The 20,050-nt window shown below is 58.0% G+C and overlaps 1 protein-coding gene across 7 annotated transcripts in view; it reads right to left on the bottom strand.

Moving 5' to 3' along the window:
- ZMIZ1 (zinc finger MIZ-type containing 1) overlaps positions 1 to 20,050 on the bottom strand; it is a 246,166-nt gene that overhangs the window by 4,640 nt on the left and 221,476 nt on the right. For 5 of the 7 annotated variants that reach the window (XM_032141271.2, XM_032141279.2, XM_058436430.1 and 2 more), the window contains 14 exons: positions 19,309 to 19,507; positions 18,006 to 18,296; positions 15,114 to 15,296; positions 14,072 to 14,149; positions 13,181 to 13,355; positions 12,567 to 12,708; positions 10,819 to 11,029; positions 9,552 to 9,657; positions 7,696 to 7,856; positions 6,625 to 6,692; positions 6,254 to 6,322; positions 5,511 to 5,755; positions 4,260 to 4,426; positions 654 to 914 (listed from right to left, as the gene is read on the bottom strand). In XM_032141271.2, the coding sequence (XP_031997162.1) occupies positions 654 to 914; positions 4,260 to 4,426; positions 5,511 to 5,755; positions 6,254 to 6,322; positions 6,625 to 6,692; positions 7,696 to 7,856; positions 9,552 to 9,657; positions 10,819 to 11,029; positions 12,567 to 12,708; positions 13,181 to 13,355; positions 14,072 to 14,149; positions 15,114 to 15,296; positions 18,006 to 18,296; positions 19,309 to 19,507 (2,356 nt within the window). The remainder of the gene's footprint in view (positions 1 to 653; positions 915 to 4,259; positions 4,427 to 5,510; positions 5,756 to 6,253; positions 6,323 to 6,624; positions 6,693 to 7,695; positions 7,857 to 9,551; positions 9,658 to 10,818; positions 11,030 to 12,566; positions 12,709 to 13,180; positions 13,356 to 14,071; positions 14,150 to 15,113; positions 15,297 to 18,005; positions 18,297 to 19,308; positions 19,508 to 20,050) is intronic. The other 2 variants (XM_032141309.2, XM_058436429.1) reach the window with 1 other exon arrangement.

Genomic DNA, 20,050 nt, shown 5'->3' with positions numbered 1-20,050 from the left:
TGGTCCCATCCCACCAGCCCCGTCCAGCAGCCCAGCCCCATCATCCAGGGTGACCCCCACCATCTTCCAGACCTCAGGGTAGGAGCCCTGGCACCTCTGCTGTCCATGCTGGCCTGCAGCCCCTGGCTGTGACCCAAGGCTGCCTCTCTGCCCCCACCTTCTGTCACCCACATGGGGGCCTCTCGGAGTGAGCGATGGAGCAAGCGGAAGCAGGGCATGGACAACACGCGGACAAGAAAACCGGAGACAGACACACACCAGCGAGGCAGACAGACGGCCTCTCCCTCCAGCCCTCCCTGCCCGGGCCAGAGGCAGACACAGACACCGCAAGCTCACCATCAGGGGAAGGCAGGGACCCTCCTATGCTGCGCGAGGGACCCTGCAGGGCTTGGGTCAGAAGGTGGGTCAGGGCTGGGGTTCAGGGCTATGGCCAAGGGACTGGGGGACAGGAGCCAGAAGGGTGGGGACCCTCAGTGGTGACACTTCCCCATCATGGGGCTTCCTGGTCTGGAGCCAGGTCTGGCTGAAGCCCTCCCACCGCCCACCCACCTCCTCCCCTCGGGGCCTCGAGCCCTCACACCCACCCCTTCTTTCGGGCAGGTCCCGGCGCCAGGCCTAGCCCCAGGCCAAGGCGAGTGGCGACCCCAACTTACATCCAGCGAAGGCTCCGGCATGTCGGACGCTCCCTGCGCTCCGGCCTGACCCTCTAAGGCTGAGGAGGGGTTAAAGGTCAGGTCGCTGTGTGGATGGCTGCTGGGAGCGGCCTGTGGCGGCTGCCGGGGAGGCTGGGAAGGAGGAGGAGGAGGAGCCCCACTGTGATGTAATGGAGGCCCTGACTGGCTGCTGGGGTGTGGTACGTGCAAACCTTGTTGTATGGAGGGGTGGGGCTGGTCAGAGCTGCCAGCGTGTGGCATCTGTGGAGGAGGAGAGAGCGGGAGAGAAGAGAGGTGAGGTGAGGAGGCACGGCAACGATGCCTGGAGAAAATGAAACCCAACACAACCAGGGAAGTCACAACCCCCGAAACGTGGCCACCCGGTACGAGGCTGAACGTTGTTTCTGGGCAGAGAAACAAAGAAAAATTTCTCCCCCAAAACCGCCCATCGGGGAGGCTGCAGGGGGATGGCGGGGACCTCTCGGGCCACGTGGAGCCCCAGGAGGTGGGGAGGGCTTCGACACAAGCACAGACACGGGGAGCTGGGCCTGGGCTCCCCCAGGCCCCTCCACCTCCCCGCCCAGACAACGAACAACAGCAAGGGCAGGATGGAAAAGCAGAATGGGCATGTTCCGGGGAGCGGGAGGCAGGAGGGCAGCTGCCGCAGCGTGGTGCAGACCCCAAGCTGGGCGGCAGAGAGCAGACACAGACAGACAGCATTGGGGGGGCGTGCGGCTCAGGACTGGGTCTGCACCTCCCAAGTGGGCCCTGGGCAGGGGTGATGCTGGGCACGAAGTGCCCTTCGCCTTCTGCCAGCCCGAAGTGTGGAGCAGCTGGGGCCTTGGAACAAGCCCTGCAGCCCGCGTGGAATTTGGCTGTCAGAGAAGCAGGGCTGGGTGGGCACCTGGCCAGCCAGGGGCATCTTCCCACCCTGCCAGACCCTTTCCTAGACATCCCACTTGGTCAGCACCAGCCCTCAAAAACACAGGGTTGTGAGGGAGGCAGGCACCTCCGGGACTCCAAGGACAAGGAGACTGAGTGACGGTTCACCAATGGTAGGTGTCTTGCTGAGGGTGAGGCTGGCGGTGCCTCTCTAACAGATGAACTAGAGGACTCGCACCCTCCTGTGGGCACGTGCACTGAAAACTGGGCTGTCTGTGGGCGGGTGGGTGAGATGTGAGCATTCCCCTGCTAGCCTGTTTGCTGTCCCAAGCAGACCCTCCTTCAAAGTGAAAGGCCGGGGAATCCTCGCAGACCAAGCCCTGATCCCACTGCAAGCATCCCTGACAGCCCCCAGCCCCACTTTCGCTCTGCCAGTGAGGGGGGCTCACGGATGCTCCAGGTGCTCCACTGGAACAGCAGCCCGGCACATGCTTCCTTGGTCTTTTCGTCCCCTCACCCTGCCCCATCCTGGGGCGGCCACACAGAACACACTGACATGTTCTTCCTGTGTGCATTTAGAATTTGCAGCCACACCATCCTCGGTCTTTGCCCATCCCCAACTTCCTCTTCCTGTTTCTCCTAAAACTGCTTCCCAGGCCTTGCTATGGGTCGGTCTCTGCCCACGGTCCAGGTGGCCCCTTCTCAGGGTGCAGGGCCCCAACCCCATGTGGCCTTAGGGAGCACAGTGCCCTTCCAGTCCAAGCCCCAAGAATGAGATGACCTCGCAACCGTGGTGCTGGAGACCTTGGGAGACCCGTTTATGAGACACATACAAGAGGCTGGAGGAATGGGCCACCACCCATGGTCAGTGAGAGGCCAGCTTGGGGCTCCCACTCCTGTTGACGCCCTCAGTGCCCACCCTGGGAGAGCGGGGAGGGGCTCCACACTCCAGCTGTGCAGCCCAGCTCAAGACAGACAGTCCCTGGATCTTCAGAGGCAACTGTGCCCCTCGTCTTCGTATCTGGCTGGAATGTCTCCGGCGTGGAGGGGCAGATGCTGTTGGAGCACTGCTGACACACCTGTCAACCTGCCACCAAGTATGGGCAGTCTGTGGGGGCAGCGGCATCTGGTTGGAGCGCTCTGGCCAGTCTCTGTGGGCATGGCAGTGCCTCCCAGCCTTGGGTTCAGCTGGGGGTGTGGCTGCCTCCACCTGGGCAGGTGTGGTAGAAGTTTACCTGTGACTGCCCAGCTCCACCGGCCTGGCACATCTGCACTTCCAGGTCTGCTTGCCCTCTAGTGAAAGCTCAGAAATGGAGGACAGGACCATCTAGAGAGCATCTTAAGGAGCTCTGAGGTCAACTCACAGGCTCAGATCCCGCCACACAGAATGTAGGCAGCGGGGCTCACAGAAGGCAGGAGAAAGCTTGGTTGTCAAGGGGAAATAGACGGCATTCCCACTCCATATTCCAGTGTTAGGAACTGTGAGGGCGCAGGATGTGTGTGTGTCGGGGGGTGTGATTTTGGTGTCTTCTGGGTGTGGGATGCCCTCAGGGCCCAGGAAAGAAGCCCCCAGAAATCACAAGCCCCATGGGGCAGAGAGTAACTTTGAAAAACTTGGCCAAAGCTCTACAAAGCATCTATTTCCGATTTGGACTCCTGGGGTCCTGAGGGAAAGTTGCTGCTCCCTCACCTAGAGTCCTGAGGCAATTCCATGTCAGGTGTGTGGAAGGCAGTATAATCCAGAGGCTCCTTCCTGTGCAGGCCACCCAAGCCCACTGCCAGACACTGGCAGGACCCCGGGCCCTCTCCCTGGCTGGTGTGGCCCAGGACCCACAGCCACGTGCTCGGCGATGGCCCCTCCTCCCCAAGATGAGAGCCCAGAATGACTGAGACCTCAGACACACCACTTCAGCCACTGGAGGCTTCAGTTTCTCCAAACCCCAACTGTTCTTCCTGTACCCACGCACTGCCAGGAGTTTTGCTCCATTAGCACAAGGCCTGTCTGTCTTGCTTACACCTGTCAGATGGCCTGCGCAGAGCACAGCTCAGAAAACACTTGTTAAAATGAGTGGAACCATGTGGCACTCACTGGATGAGGACTCCAGGGGACAGAAGGGCCTCCTGCCACTCCCACTGGGGCCACAGGAAGGGAGGGCCTGTGGACAGCACAGGACACTTTACCCCACCAGGGACATCCTCAGCCACACAGGGCATATGTCAATAAGTGTGAAACAGAACGAGAAGTGAATGCTCTTCAGATAATCAGACTTCCTAGCATTTCTTTTGTTGGAGGTGGTAATACCCTGAATTCAGATCCTTGGAGAATAAGTGCCTGGGTTTGGGACAAAAGTCGAGGTGGCTGGAACCGTGTTAGGTGAGTGTAAGAGTGTGCAAGTGGGAGAAGGAGAGGGCTGATGGCGTGTGCTGGGTAGTGGCGAGTGCATGCACGTGTGTGTGTGTATGCATGGGGTGGTGAGTGTTTGGGGAAGAGCATGAAGCTTCCCCCATCTCCAGAGAATCCGAAATCCTAGGTAAAACGGCCAAGTCTAAGGACACTGACAGGCCACGACCTAGCCTCAGTCAGACTCCTCCTATTCCCTTCTGAGCCCACACACCCAATTCTTCATCCTCTGCCTTGCCTGGGAGGGAACAGGGTATCCAGATCCCAAGGCATCAAAACCCCAAAGGCTGGGGAAGAGGATGGGGTGAGGAGGAGGTACTCACAGTTTCCTGCATGGGGTGGCTGAGGGGTTTCTCGAGGGCGGCCATGTTGTTGGGCATGTCCGGGGGGTGGGAGAGCTGGGGGGGCCCGTGCATGAAGTCATTCATGGATGTCCCTCCAGGGTTCCCGTGGGGGAAGTCAAAATTGCCATGGCCTTGGTAGTTGTTGCCTAGGAAGGGATGAGATGGGGAGGGGAGGGGGTCATCCAGAGGGATAGTGGCCACCCCCAGGGAACAGAGAGTGTGTAAAAATACAAGCCAACTCCTTTTCCTCTTGCGAGGCTGCAGTCGGTCATGGCAGCCTGAGGCTTCTGGGCTGTAAGATAGAGCAGCCATGCAGCCCTGTCCCATGGTCTGTGGTACCCCAGGGGATGTGCTGCCCTTACTGCTATGGAGGAGGGGGCAGAGTGGGAGAAAGGGGGCAGGCCAGGCTCCTGTGGGGAGTGGGGGACACGGCCTGAGCCTATAGCAGACCTGCTGAGCTACTCCCCAATGGGGGCCCTTTTCATACACAGCAAGCCCCAGGTCCAGAGTGGGTGCATGTTCTGCCAAGCCCACAAAGAAAGCTGCAGCAGACTCAGGATGACACCCGCAGAAGCCAGCTGTTCCGCCTCCCTGGTCACTGTGCCCTCCACCATGTGGAGATGGCAAGGGACAGAGGATCAGCAGGCTGGCAGGCTTGGCCCTTGGCACACTGTGGGAGTTTGGCTAGGTGGCCTAACCTCACTGGGCCTCTCATGGGGACCTAAGATCAGGGATCCCAGGGGCAGCTACCACCCAGTGGGGGGTATTTTCCAGGAATCAGTGGCAGTAGGGGTAAAACTTGGTCTGGGCAGCCGGGAGCATAAGGGCCAGTGGGTGACCTTGGTGGTCAAAGGCCGAGGCTCCAGGAACCTGGACTCTGTCCCTAGGAGGGCGGGAAAGTTGCAGGGAAATGTAGATATCACGGAAAAAACAGGGGAGGGCGTAAGGCCAAGAACTCGGGGTGGGTGTGTGCTGCCAGCAGCCCCAGAGGAGATTGGCTGGGAAGAGGCAGCAGTCATATCTCCCACCAGGGCAGGCTCTGAAGCCCCTGGGCTAGGCCCATGTACCCTCAAGTCTAGCAAACTGGGAATTGTTTATTGGGGGATGTGTTACTTCTCTCTCTTCAACCACACCCCTGACCCCTGCCACCATCAGCACAGAAACTCTGTGCCCCTGCAGGGATTTGGGGCTGCCCTCCTTCTCCCTTCCTCCCTGCCTGGCATCACCCACCTTGGCTGCTGTAGTCGTTGGAGTTGGTGCCCCCCGGGGGAGGTGGGAGGGGGTAGGGGGATGGGCCGGGGCCCAGGGCTGCAATCATCTCCATGACATTAGGCATGATCATCTGGCTGGGACTCATGGTCTTGAACCGCTTGGAGGGGATGCCATCAGGGTCGTCCTTGATGTGTAAGTCCGACTTGATGGGCACTGGTCGCCAGCTGCACGTGGGATCGATGGTGACCTCTTCAAACTCGGAGCTGGGGGAGGAAGGGTGGCAGAGCTGAGGCTCTGGGGTGCCTGGCTTTGGGCATAAAAGCACCTCCAACTTGGACAGACACCAAGGTGACCTTGTTGAGGCCCCTGCCCCCACTCTCACCACACTATGGACAAGGCGGAAGCCTGGCAGGGATTTCTCTATATATGTTTGACATATGGGGAGACTGAGGCTAGAAAAGCAAGTGGCTGGGCACAGGGCAGCTGGCCTCAAGGGCTCCCTCGTGGGGAGCGGCAGGTGGAGGGTCGGGGCGGGGCACTGTCAGCCTCCTGCTGTGGCTGGCTTTCATGCTTTCTGGGAAGTTCATTTGTCCCCAGATCCAGTGGCCCCCAAGGGTAAGGGACAGAGAGGTGGGGGATGTGGGTCACGGTCTGCTGGCCTGGGAGGGGAGGGCTGTGTCAGGGCTATCCACCTGCTCACCTTGCTCTAATCCAGGCCTCGTCCCCTCCCACCCCCTGCCCCTTGCTGGGGCCCCACTTACTGTTGGATGGCATTCAGGATTCCCCACATGTACTGATCCACCTCCAGGCCCTCCAGCAGAGCGGTTTTACTGGAAAAGGAGACGGGGAGCTTGGCCTCTGCTCCAGGACCCAAGGAGGTGGGGGCACAGCCCATCCACCTCAGTGTCAGTGGGGTCCCACCCTTGCTTCTGGTTACTACTGGAGGCACAAGAGAGGGGGACTCTGACCGCGTGATACCAAGGGACCACCTGGAGCCCCCATAACCTGAGCCCCTCTGGCCATGTTTGGGTTCTGGTTTGCTTTTAGGGCAGGTGGAGGTTGGGGGTAGCTGGCCCCTCCCCTCTGTGGTTGGGGGATGGGGGAAGCCCCCACCGGGGTGGGCATCACTCACTTGCACACAGGACACCTCCAGGTCCCTCTCTCGCAATTCAGCTGCAGGTATGACTCCAGATCAAAGCACTGCAGACAGACAGACAGACAGACAGACAGACACAGGTGAGACCAGGACTGTCAGAAACTGCCTAGATGTGCCTCAAAGACCCTTGGAATAACTACCCCACCAGAGAGAAAGATAGGCTGTGGGAGAAACCCAGGGCTGGGGCTGGGTGGAGTGAAAGCAATGCTACCTTTCTACCACGCAGAGTCCTTATGCATCCCTTATGCAGTCCACCCCAGCATCCCTCACACCACCTCCCATGCCCCAAATGACCCTGTGCCTAAAGCCTTCCTGGTCCCCACCCCAGCTGACTCTCACTGTTTTTTGCCCTGTAATAGCCCCTTTCAAAGAGGCCAGGGGTAGCCCCTTCAGCCCAGCCCAGGCACCGAAGACAAGTCTGATCAAGTTCATCGATCCGTATCAGACAGATAAAGTGACCAGAGCATCCTCTTGCCCACAGCATTCTTTGGGAGGGAGGAGGGGAAGCTCCTGTCCCACTGCACCCTCAGGACCAGCTGCAGGTGACAGCCCTGGGCCCCTTCTGCATGCCCACCACACCCAGGTTCCAGAGGACGGCTCCTTGTTCTTCCAGGCTGGGCTGCCCATGTTCACTCATTGCTCTGTCACTGCCTGCTCAGACTGGGACTGCCACTCACGCCAGGGCTACTTCCTGAACACTGGCCAGATGCAAGGCCCTGGACGGAGGCATGAACTGGACAGTGGTGTCCCTGCTCTTGGGCCCCCAATCAGCCCTGCCATGTGTGTGGGACTTCCAGCTGGCATCTGCCATCTGCCAGGGCAGGGGCTGTCCAAACCCATTTCTGTAGCCCCTTTGGCCTTAAGCACACAGAAAAGATGCTCAAAGATAAATGATGGCTGAAATTAATGAGTGATGCCAGCTGCTGATCTCCATGACGTCCTTCAGGACAGTGTTTGGACAGGCCCTGTTGCCCGTCTGCCTACCCCTCACCATCCCAGCCAGAGTCTAGGTGGCTTGCTGAAGCTGTGCTTTCTGGGGCCGCTCACCTGGACATGCTTGCAATCGTGTCCTCGAGCAGGCAGCTGGATGCGCCGGAATGTGATGGGGCACTTCAGAGACACCTTGATGGCCGTCTGCTCCACCCCATCCTCCCCGTTGAGGGTCGTGTTGCCCGAGGAGGCAGCCACGCTGCTGAAATTCCGCTTGACTGCGGGGCAGGAGGCACAGACAGGTGAGGATGGCAAGGCAGTCCTGGTCCTCCTCCCAGCCCACACCAAACACTGAGAGGGCCCATAGTGTGGCAGTCATAGGGCTGGGTGCCCAGGCTGCTGTCTCCATGTGGGACACGTGTGGTGTGTGTGTGCCCGAGGAGGTGGCTGTGGCAGTTCCCCTATCTCTGCAGAGCAGGCTCTGCCTTCGTGAGGAAGGGGGATGTCTGCAAAGCTCATGGAAAGTCATTATGGCACTCCTCTGATTTACTGGGTCAGTGAAAAGCCCCCTCAGGCACTCCTGCACTTCACTCTGCACATGTGGAAATGGAAACGGACAGCTGCCTGCTGGAATCCCAGGGCTCAGGGCAGCAATGTGAAGAGTGGCCCTGTACCTCTTGCACAGGGCCCCTGAGTCCACACCCGGAGTCTCCTTCAAAGGGGACTCCAAGCCAAGTCCCTCCATCCCAATTTTTTTTTTTTTGGCAGTGTCTGGCTGTGTCACCCAGGCTGGAGTGTGGTGGCTTGATCATGGCTCACTGCAGCCTCGACCTCCCCAGCTCAAATGAATTCTCCCACCTCAGCCTTCTGAGCAGCTGGGACCACAGGCACAAGCCACCATGCCTGGCTAATTTTTAATTAGACAGGCTCTCACTATGTGGCCAGGCTAGTCTTGAATTCCTGGACTCCCACCTCGGCCTCCCAAAGTGCTAGAATTACAGGCATGAGCCATGGTGCCCAGTCCTCTCCTGAGTTTAAGCATGAGCTGGCCAGGTGTGGTGGCTCACGCCTGTAATTCCAGCACTTTGGGAGGCCGAGGTGGGCGGATCGCGAGGTCAGGAGACAGAGACCATCCTGGCTAACAGGGTGAAACCCTGTTTCTACTAAAAATATAAAAAAATTAGCTGGGCGTGGCTGGGTGCGGTGGCTCGCGCCTGTAATCCCAGCACTTTGGGAAGCCGAGGTGGGTGGATCATGACGTCAGGAGATTGAGACCATCCTAGCTAACATGGTGAAACCCTGTCTCTACTAAAACACAAACAATTAGCCGGGCATGGTGGTGGGCGCCTGTAGTCCCAGCTACTCGGGAGGCTGAGGCAGGAGAATGGCGTGAACCTGGGAGGCGGAGCTTGCAGTGAGCCGAGATCATGCCACTGCACTCCAGCCTGGGTAACAGAGCGACATTCCCTCTCAAAAAACAAAACAAAACAAAACAAAACAAAAAGCATGAGCTGTTGAAGTAGGGAGGCCAATCTGGAATCCACCCTCCATGCCTTCTGCCTGATGAAGATCTCCTCTTCTCTAAATCCTCTCATCTTTTAAAGGCCTGGCCTAGGTCATCACCTCCTCCAGGAAGCCTGCTTCCTGACATTTTGTTTTAATCTGCCTCATGTCCTGTGCTGCTATTGCAGGTATGCCTGTTCTGGCTCCCAAGCTGGACTGCCAGCTCTTCCACACAAGGCAGGTCCCAGAACTCCCACCAGCCCTTATGGCACCCAGCTTCTCTGCTCATGAGAATAGCCCCAGGAGGAGGGCATGAGCCTCAGGATGGGGCGTGCTCAGGGACACTCCAGGCCCGGTGGTGACATGCACGGAGGCAAAGGTCAGTTCCAGGTGAATGGTGACTGCTTCTCAGTCCCAAACTCAGGCGGGGATGGAGTCTGGCCCTCACCCCCGTCCCCACCCTGACTCACTTTTCGTGATACAGTGCTCTGCGGGCAGGAGGCGCTTCTTGAGGAGTCCTTGCAGCACAGAGCGGACGGAGGGCCGGTGTACCAGCTGCAGCACGAAGAGGTGGGACTGCGGGGAGAGAGCACTCAGTTCCTGTGCACTGTCCCCATACCCCGCCCTGCCTGCAGCCTCAGCAGCCCTAGACTGCACCCAAGATCCCACAGCCGGCCTAGGAGGCTCCCCCAGGGTGTGTCCTGGGACTTGTGAGCCTGAGCACTACTCCGGAAAGGCTGCCTCTGCTGCAGATCGACAAGGTGGACTTTGACACTAAAATACTCCCTGGATGAGGTTATAGGACACAAGGCTTTAGGCCTGGGTCCCACTTTGCTTCCTAACCTCCCCTACCACTGCCTTCCCATCATGTGTCCTTAGCCCTTCCTGCCAGGGTGCTCATCCCTCGATTCACTCCTCCAGGAAGCCTTCCAGAACTGCACATCCCAAACATCCACCCATCAGCCGCCTCACTCTGACAGTTGTGCAGCCTCACATAGCACATCACATTCCCCAGCCAGAATGGGATGTGCTGCCCAGGTCTATGACCCCTATCTCTGTGTAGCCTCCATGCCCCTAAGCTCACAAGGGTGGATCAGAGTGTTTCCTTCTCCATGCCTCCACAGAGAGGCCAGTGGAGTGGGGCAGGCAATTTACTTCCACTGGGGCCTGAGCAAGCCCTGTGTGTTGGGCCCTGATCTTTAGGGGACATGAGGGTGGCTGAGAGCTGGTCCTAGGTAACAAGTCACAGGTTGGAAGGACCCCCATACGTGACTCTAAGACAAAAGGGTTGGGAAAGAAGGGAATGTGTTAACTCCAGGTTTGGGGGAGTTGGGTCTGGGGGAAAAGGTGCTGACAATGACAACTGCTAGTGAATAAGGCAAGCAGGACATGGCTTTGAGGAACACAGAACTGCACCAATGAATGAAGGGTAGGGAGGAGGGGCCAGGAGGGGTGAATCGGAAGCATGTGTGGAGAATAGACGGAGGCCAAGTGGCCAGGGGAAGAAGCCACGTCTGAAGCCAGGGCACAGTGGCTTTGAAGGCCCAACAGTTTGAAGGTTATTGAACAGGCCCTGGGCACAGGTAAGGGGACACTGTATCTTTGGTGGCTGTGGGCACAGGGGGTGGTGACCCAGGGACAAGGCTGAGGACCAGAGGGGGGCAGGGTATTCCACACTTCCACGCCGTGAAACAGGGCCTGCCCGTGTCACCGCTGCCCCTGGCCCACCACACTCACGCAGCAGCAGGCCGTGACGGTGATCTGGATGGTGTTGCGGCCCGGCTGGCACACGTGCTTCAGGTGCAGGGGCTTGTGGGAGGTCTTGTTGTCGCCGCGCTCAATGGTGAGGGGCGTGGCGTTCACGCTGACCTGCACCGAGGCGGGCCAGTTGGTGTTCATCTGCCGGTCCTCGTGGTGGTAGCACTTGAACTGCAGCTCCAGGTCAGACCTACGTGGGGAATGGGGGTGCTCAGGGCAGCTCTGCCAGGGAGCTGTCCATGGCCTCTGTGACCCCAAGCCAGGTCACATACCTCTAAACACACCACAACCTCCGAGACCCTCAGGACCCCATCCCTGACCCCAATGGTTCCCCCAGCCTGAGTTCTCTCCCATTCTGGATACTCCCTCTACACCCAAACTGCCCTCAAGACCCCCGCACACCAATCATTCCCGTCACACCCCACAGCTCTAGCTCCCATCTCCCTGGACTGTCCTCGCTGTAGGGATCAACTCCTGGATCCCAGGACAGAGATAGAGGGGCAAAGGAACAGGCACTCATTTGACAAGACCTGCTGTGAGGCCAGCCAAGCCCATCTCTAGACCTGCTGGGAGCTGTCCTCCCAGGCCACGGCCATTTCTGGTTCTGAGCACTCCCCAAGGAGGCCCCCCAGGACACAGCACTGAGGAGTGTCGGGAACCAGCAGTGACCACGTATGCGTGACAACCAAGCCAGGAGGAGGAGGCCTCCCAGGCCAGGACACTCCCAAGTAAGGAGCATGGGTGAGCAGGGTGCAGGCAGGCAGCACAGTGGTTTGTCCCGTGCCAGGGGCCTCTGTCCTCCTGCCTGAGCGTTGCAGCTCCTGTGTTCTCAATGCCCACACCAGCTATCTGTGGCCACCTCACCCAGCCTGCTCAGCATGGTCAAGAAAACAGCAGGGGTGTGTGTGCACATGCCAGGCACAGACTCAGCTCTTGCCCTGGAGATGCTCACTGGGCAGTCAAGGGGGTCTGAGTCACAAGCACAGTGAGACAGTGTGAGTCTTGACTGAGGATGAAGGACTGAAGGGTGGAGACCCCCAGGGTTGGTTCTGGCATCCTGCAGACCTGGGCCCAAGTCTCAGCTCCACCCCTGGCTAGCTGTGAGAACTCACACAAGCCAATTCACTTCTCTGGCCTCAGCTTCCTCCTCTGTCAAAAGGGAAAGTGTTGCCCATTTCCAAGATCAAAGTAGGTCACATGTGGAAGGTGCTGAGCATGGGCCTGGCTCAGCAGGGAACCTTCGGACCTTGCGCTCCAGCACGTGCCTAAGTGTCTGAGCAACAGCCCTGCCCAATGGTCAGCCCCTTGCAATAGATGGGGCCTGCCTGACCCAAGCCTGGCCCCTGCACCAGCCTCATCTCTGCATTCCTGGCTCTGGCCACATGAGTCACACTTGAATTCTTGACTGCATTCCCTCTTGTCAGCTCATGGTCTCAGATGGGATACACAGCTTCCCAGCCTAGGTCTGAGCCAGCCACCTTTTCCTCTGGGGTGAGTGACAGCTGCTCCCTGCCCTTGGGCCATGACACCTTGACTGCTCATCTACCTATGCACCTGCAGACTTCCCATGACAACCGCAGGACAGGGCCCAGTCAATGATGCTGAACACGTGAAGGTGTCAGAAGATGCTGCTACCACCTGCCCAGGGCCCCACTCGGGCCCAAGGAAGCCATCCCAGGGGACCTCCTTCATCCCGCCTGGGCTGGCGCCCCTGCCCTGACACGCACCTCCACATCAGCGTCTGGTGGACCGTGGGCCGCAGGTGGAACACATGGTTGCTGACAGCCAGGTTGTGCTCCAGGCGGAAGGGCTCCAGCACCACGCCATCCCGCACGGGGAATGTGAGCCGCAGCTCGTCATTGTGGTTGGCTGGGGCGAGGAGAGGAGGTGGGTGAGCCACAAGCCCCAGCCACCATGGGTTCCGGGGCTGTGGGTGGGACTTGCTCACCCTGGTCTGCACGCTCAGAGGAAGGCAGGGGTGTGTAAACAGGGCCAGAGACATAGCCAGTCCAAGGGCACACCAGTGAGTCATGGCTTCTTCGATTCTACACGGCCCCACCCCAGCTACTCAACCCCTCTTCTTCCCCCCGGCCTCCTTGCCTCCTTCCACGGCTGGGTATAGATTTTCCTCCCAGCCTCCAGGCGCGCAGGCAGCAGTGACAAGGGCTGTCTGTGAGCAGCCCACCCCACCTTGAATGTGCCCCTGGGTATCTCACCTGCTCTCAAGTCTCTGCCCTTTCTGCATGCCCACTCCCCAGGCAGCCTGACTGCTAAGCCCCCTGCTCCCAGCCCACTGGGGGCCCAAGTGGAGTTGCCCAACAGAGCGAGGGAGGGCCCTCACCTGGGGGTGGCGGCAGAGCGCTCATATTTGGCTTGATGTCAGGTGGGAAGGGTGGTTTGACGTCTTGGCTGGGGGACAGGTATGGAGGGATGCTGCTCCCAGGGGTCATGGGGGGTGTGGGGTTCCCTGGAACAGGCGAGTGGGGGTAATTTGCCACAGGAACCGGCCTGGGAGGCTGGAGGGAAAGAGAAGACACATGTAGGTAATGGGATTATGGAGACAGAAGGGGCCATGGCTACGGACATACACCACACTCATCCCAGGGGCCTGGGGCCATGCCCCTTGGGAGGACAGCCTCCCACAGGGAAACCCTTCTCTCTCACAGATCTCTGTCGTGCTCAGAAGACAGCCCTGGGAAGGGCCTCCCCACCCTTCATCTGGGTCTCACCACTGAGCTCCTGTGTCAGGTGCATGTGGAGACCCTTGCTCATCCATGTGACAAATGGGGACACAGAGGCTCAGGGCTGGGGACTTGCTCAGCACAACCCTTGGAGGACAGGACAGCGGGAATGAAGCCCAGGCCTCCTGTCACCCGAGCAGGTGGGCATCCCACATCACGACTCAAGGACACACCCTCTATGCCTACTCCATCAGGGTCCCCAGGTGGAGTCGGGGCCTGCAGAATCTGGGGCCCAGGTATTCCCCAGGAGCCCCTCTCCCACTCCTTGTTTTCAAGACTAGCCAGGCTGACACTTTACCCTGGGGCTCACCCCACCTGGAGCCGTGGATTCTCAGTCCTGAGCATCTCTGTCCCCAGGACAGGGGACCAGGGAGTGCACCCCACCCATAGGCCCCTCTGAACGTCCAGAGAGGCTGGAGCAGGAACAGTGAGAACCTTTAGAGGCAACAACTGCCTGTGGCTTAGAATTTGTAAATTAAATTGGAACATACCCTGTTGACATTCCCTTGGCTGTAGTTACTGTAGCTGCTTCCGGAGAACGTGTTATTTTGTCCATTAAACTGTTCTGGCTATTAAAACAAGATAAACAACACTGAGTGGGGGGCAGAAAAGCCATCAGAAGCCCGCTCTCCCTCCGGACAGTAAAATCTGCCAGGAGCACGGGGATGCTACAGGGGCCCATCCACTGCTGGGCTATGGAGTGAGCAGGGCGGGACAGCTACACCTCAGGGACGGTGTTTTGCCTCTCTCTGTCACTAGCTATTAATTTAACAGAAGTTACAAAAATAGCAACACCTAGTATGCTGAAGTTGGAGCAAAAATGGTAAACCTGTTCGGTGGATGGCCATAATAAATTAGCATGATTTTTGGCAAATAAATGTGAAATAGTAAAGTGTCTTCTTTACTCCCGAGAAAATAATCCTAAGGAAAGGAAAGGCTATATGCCTGAAGATACTCATCATAGTATTATTTCTAAACTGAAAAATCAGAAGCAACCCAAATACCTAACAGAAGGAATAATAAAATATGATATGGTGATCTCAGCAGAATATTAGGCAGCCATTAAAAGTAAAAACCCCAGGGGCTTTAGTAGCAGTAAGTATCATCCTTATTATGTCATGTTAAGTAAAAGGTACAGATTCAAAGTTATAGCTGTAATAACAATTTTATAACATATTAGTGCCCACCTGCACATAGAGAGACAAAGTTCAGAATGAAATGTTAATATATACAGGGGGTGTGTGTTTTTTTAATAAAATATATTTCCTTTATTATTTTGTGAGTGCCGTGAATAAGAAAAGGAGAAAAAAAAACCATCATCTGAGACCAGTGAGAATAGGAACTGAGAAAAGCCACTCTGATATTCTGGCCACCGAAGTTCACCCTGAACACATGGGGACGTTCAGAAATCATCCACCCCTCGCTGTCCTTGGGGCAAACACACGCAGGGTCAGAGTGATCCCGGTGGAGTTAGGGGTGTGAGGTGGTTAGCAGGGAAGGGGCCCCGTGGGTGGTGGCGAGGCTGGGACTCACCTTGTAATACTGCCCCATGTTGACCGTGGGGGGCGGGTACTGCCCGGAGCTCGGCTGACTGGGCATCCTCTGTCCTGGGTAGTTGGGGGAGGTGAGTGGCCTCGGGGGGTTGGGGGCTGGGTACTGGCCCGGCTGGGTGGGGAACTGGCTGTTTGGTCCATATTGCTGGTTTCCATAGTTGGGCTGTGGTGGGAGAGAAAGGAGACGGGAAACACGTTCAATGTTGCCAACGTCACATGCCAGGTCACCTGAACACCGGGATGGGGCCCACCTCTCCTCATTTGCCCCTGTTGTTTCCCACCCACAAAACCAGATGATGCTTTGGGCCCCTTCTCGTCCTGACATCCAGGGGCATTTTGTTCTGCCTGTCCAGATCACAGGCCACCTCCCCTTGAGGCCGTTCTTCCTGGAGCACATGTGCCCCCTGAACTCCAGGGACACTTTCAGAGCCTCTTGCTCACACCATTATGAGGGGTCTGATTCTAACTCCCCCTTTGCGTCTCTCCTGGCGCCTGGGTTAGGGCTGTGCTCCCCAATGTGTGCCCCAATGTGACAGAGGAACACAGTCAACAGGATGCACTTCCAGATAGGAGCCCCCTGTGCCCCTGCATTCCGAGGCTGAACCTGGGTGGCATTGTCCTCGTACTCCCCTCAGAGCAGAACACACACCTAGTGTTCAGTTCTGGACCATCGACAACCTGCCACCTGTGCAGGAGGTGGGAGAGCCAGGTTGGTGAAGGAACAAGACAACTTCTCCCGGGAGAGACAATTTAGAGAAGAGGAGAGAGCACCACCCTCCAGCCACCTTCCCTGTCTGGAAAATCAGGTGACCCTCACGGCCACATGACATCCTGTGAGTCAGTGGTTTCTTCTTCCCCATCTGAGTGTCTCTCTTGCCCAGAGGTCCTGTAGGTGGCTGTGCCCCAGTGCCTGGCAAAATGCCCTTAATACTTGCTCAACAAACGAATGATGGACTTGGGGATAAATGTCAGAGAGTGTCAGTGTGGAAGAATCTACAACTCACGTTGTTGCAACATGGTGGCTGCTCTGGGTGACAGAGAGGCACCCACCACAGGAGGTGTAGAAGACGTAGCTGGTGCCTACCTGCCCACCAAGCTAGAGAAGAGAGTCCTCTGTGGGACCAGATGACCCAACCCCTGTCCTAAGGTTCCAACAATTCAAATACTGTATGAGCAAGCCATGGCAAGGGGAAGGAAGGCCAGTCTTCCCAGACAGGACCAGGCTGCATAGGCTGTGATCACCCAGTGCTGTAGCTGGGTAGCAGCAGCATTCTATGAAAAGGATGATTAATTTAGTAAAAATATGGAGAGCCTTTGGTGTGCTCTCTTCAGGCAGGCAAGAGCCATAAGCATGGCACAGGTGCAGGTGCAGGGGTGACACCAACGACCAGGAATTCCGCTGAAGCCTCGTCCAAGATTACCTCCTTTGGCGTGGGCTAACAGATGCACCCCCAGCACAGCCAGTGGGACACTGGGATTTTGAGCACAGGGTGGCTGAGAAAAGGCCTAGAAACTGCATGAGGCCTAGGTGCCAGGAGAGGTGCCAATAGCTTGAGGCTCCGCCAAACTCAGGACCCAGAAGCCAATGGTCCTTCTCTGGCCCCTCCCTGAACTAGTGTCCACCAGGTGGAGGGTTGGGGCTTGATCCAGCCTCTTGGATGCATGAGGAAGCCCCTGACCTCTCTCTCTCTCTCTCTCCCCTCCTGAACTCAGGATACCTCCACTTGTTGCCAAGCCTCTCAGCCCATCCTAAGGTGGATACTGAGGGGAAATGTGCAGATCTTCAAGGAACTTAAGGTCTTTGGGATCTAAAGCTGCTGTGAGCCGAAGGTGAAGGCCACAGTGCTGAGAGGAGCTAGGAGGAGAAAACTGCTCTGAGAGTGGGCATGCAAGCTGGGAGGGAGGCAGGCAGAGAGCTGGGCACACCCTGCTCAAAAAGGGGCTTGGTCGTGGGGAGCAACCAGGGCAGGCTTCACGTGGGGCATCTGCGGAGCCACGTCCCTACGTCTTCTGCAGGTAAACTAAATCCTTACCTGAGTACCCAGATGGGCCAGCTGCTGCCAGCATCGTTTTCTGAGGATTCACTTGTGACACCCCCTCCAGGAAGCCTGCCTTCTCTGACTCATATTGAGTTCTGTGCAGTCTGCTATGCTTCATTCCCTGGTGAGTCTCTGCTCAAAACTTTTCTTTCCTGCTAACACCTCACTTCCCAGAGGGCAGGAGGTGTGAGTTTTACTTCCCTAAATCTTCCCCAACACCTTGGCTGAGCTGGCTGTGCAGCCCAAGAGGCAGTGCCACTTCCTATACAGTGACCAAGTGTGGATGGAAACAAGAGCTAAGAAACATGCTGCCTGCCTTCCAGTCACTTCCCCAACGGGTCAGTCCTTATAGACTGGAAACACGCTCTCTGCCTTCCAGTCACTTCCCCGACGGGTCGGCCCTTATAGACTGGAGGCATTTTGTCTCAGCTCTCTTTCTTGGAGAGGAGGTGGGGAAGCTCTCATGTGGGCAGGAGGAACTAAACCCAGGTCACCCAGTTAGTGGCTGAGCCAAGACAAGAGTCACTACAGTAAGAGGAACTGCTGCTTGCTGAGTGGTGGCACATGCCAGCCCAGGGCCAAGCACTTCACGGACATCTCCTCAAGTCCCTCAAGCAGCCCTAGGAGGCAGGGCAACTGGCTTGAGGTCTTTCAGTTGGGAAACAGCAGAACCAGGTCTCAAACCCAGCAGCACCTGACCCCTAAGCCCCTGCCTCTTTGTCCAAGTGTGCTGGAGTCCAAGCCACACCCCTTCCAAAGCCATACCCACGGCCCATGTCTTCAAGCCCAGGTGTCCCAGCTCCCACCTCCCAGCCTCCCACTGCTGCACTCACCTCTCCAGGGTATGGCCTCTTTATGTTCTGAATAGGAAGGGACTGGGGCCGGGGGCCCGGGTAGGTCTGCTGGGGCATCCGCTGCCCGTGCGTGCCAAAGGGGCTGATGCCGGGCGGCCGGGGCTGGTTCATGCCCATGGGAGGGCCGCTCATCCCCGAGGGCGTCATGCCAGCCGCCATGCTCGCGGGGTTCATGCTGCCCCCCATGGAGGCAGGCCCCCGTGGCCCGGGTTGGTTCATGAATTGGCTGTTATACGCCTGGGTGGGACCCATCTGGAAAGAGGAACAGACCTTCAACGGGAGAAGAAAAAAAAAAAAAGAATAAAATGCCACATGCATTGAAAGTGCAGGGAGGGAAGGGTTGGGGAGGTGGAGGAGTGGGGAGGGGGCACCGTCCTGTGCGGCAGTGACTGGTGACCAACCAGGCCCCAGGGGAGCAGGATCCACCCAGGCTCACTGCTGCCCTCTGCAGCCGCACAGGAGAGATGCAGCTCAGGGGTGTTAGGGGATGGGGTGGCGTGGGGTGGGGTGGTCACTCCAATGCACAGGCAGCATTTCCAGGGAGGGAGGCAGGCAGAAAACCAAGAAAGTGTGCAGGGACAGGGAGGGGCATGGGAGGGTGGAGGTAGATGAGGGTGGAGGCAGGAGCCCGAGTGAGACTGCAGCCCTTTTCCTGGAAGCCCTGGCCCTGCCCTTGGTCCTGGGCCATTGGAGGCACACCCTCCATCCACAAAGTTGGCCTCAGCCCAGCTTCCACTTCTGCCCCTCTGCCCTGCAGTTCCCACCACCTCGCCTCCTGTTCTGCATTCCTATGGGGGCTCCCCCTCTCCTCATCCCCCAATCCATCCATCAGAAGGTCAGGGAGCAGCACTGGGGCCTGCGCAGACCCACGGATAGGGTGACTAGGAGGGCACTGGTCTCAGGGGCAATCCAGGAGACAGACCAGTCGCAAGACTATTTTTAGACATTGAGCCCACTCTTTGGTGAGTTGGGGGCCCAGAGAGCCATGTAGAACCTTTTCCCCATATGCAGTTGTACACGAGCCACCAACACACACAGAACAAACACCAGCACCCAGACACCCCACCAAACCCAAGCACACTGACACGCCCCATTCTAGACATGCCCCATTCTAAACACGCAGACCTCCACATGCTTCCATGAAAGCCCAAATGCACCCTAATGCAGTCAGCTCCCCCAGCACACATGGCCCCATAAGCACCGACACCCCAACTCTGGTTTCCCAGGGCTGTTTGCCTAGCTGGCTAGGCAAGGCTGGACCAGGATTAGTGGGAACCCTTACCGGTCCATATTGGTTTATATCCTTGTTCTGTGTCTCCTGCAGGGCTGCCACAGTGGCCGTGGCTGTGGCCGTAGCTGTGGCTGCCGCTGCTGCCACTGCCGCTGCTGCGGCAGCTGCCGCGGGTTGAGTGAAGTCAGCAGGCGGCCTGGTGTGCGGAGGGATGCCCATGCCTGCAGGGGCATTAGGACCCCCAGGGTAACTGCAGGGAGAGAAGGGTGGAAGAGTTAGGTACTGCCTGCATCTGAGGGGAACCGAGGGCAGGCTGTGGGCTGGAAGGGAGAGGATGGAGCTGTACCCAGAACCTAGAGGGGATGGGGCCTCTTGGGATTGGCAGCCATTCATTTGTGCCACTTGGCAACAACCAGGCTGCTGTGCTCCTGGAGCCCTCGGAGGTGCCTGCACCCTCACTGCATGCTGTCGGGGCCCTGGTGAGCCCATCTTCTGAAGGACACTGAGTCTCAGAGAACCTGAGCAACTTGCCCAAGGCCCTGCAGCATTGATGGCGGAGCTGCGGCTGCGGCTGCAGGTGTTTCTGACCCCTGTGTTTAACCACCAGGTCATACTGCTGTGTCAACCCCAGGCCAGAAACCCAGCCAGGGCTGGTGAGGGCTGAGGCCAAGGTGGGGGTCTTAGGCAGGGCGGGGTGGAAAGAGGAGAATGGGTACCTCTGCTCGCCTCACACCCCTCCCCAGAGCTCCGTATCCTGGGAGTCCCTGCCCTTTTCTTCCGAGCCAAGGGACTC

This window comes from Hylobates moloch, unplaced genomic scaffold, assembly GCF_009828535.3.
Source record: "Hylobates moloch isolate HMO894 unplaced genomic scaffold, HMol_V3 SCAFFOLD_3, whole genome shotgun sequence".
Taxonomy (NCBI): Eukaryota; Metazoa; Chordata; class Mammalia; order Primates; family Hylobatidae; genus Hylobates; species Hylobates moloch.
This window is presented reverse-complemented; position numbering and strand designations above follow the sequence as displayed.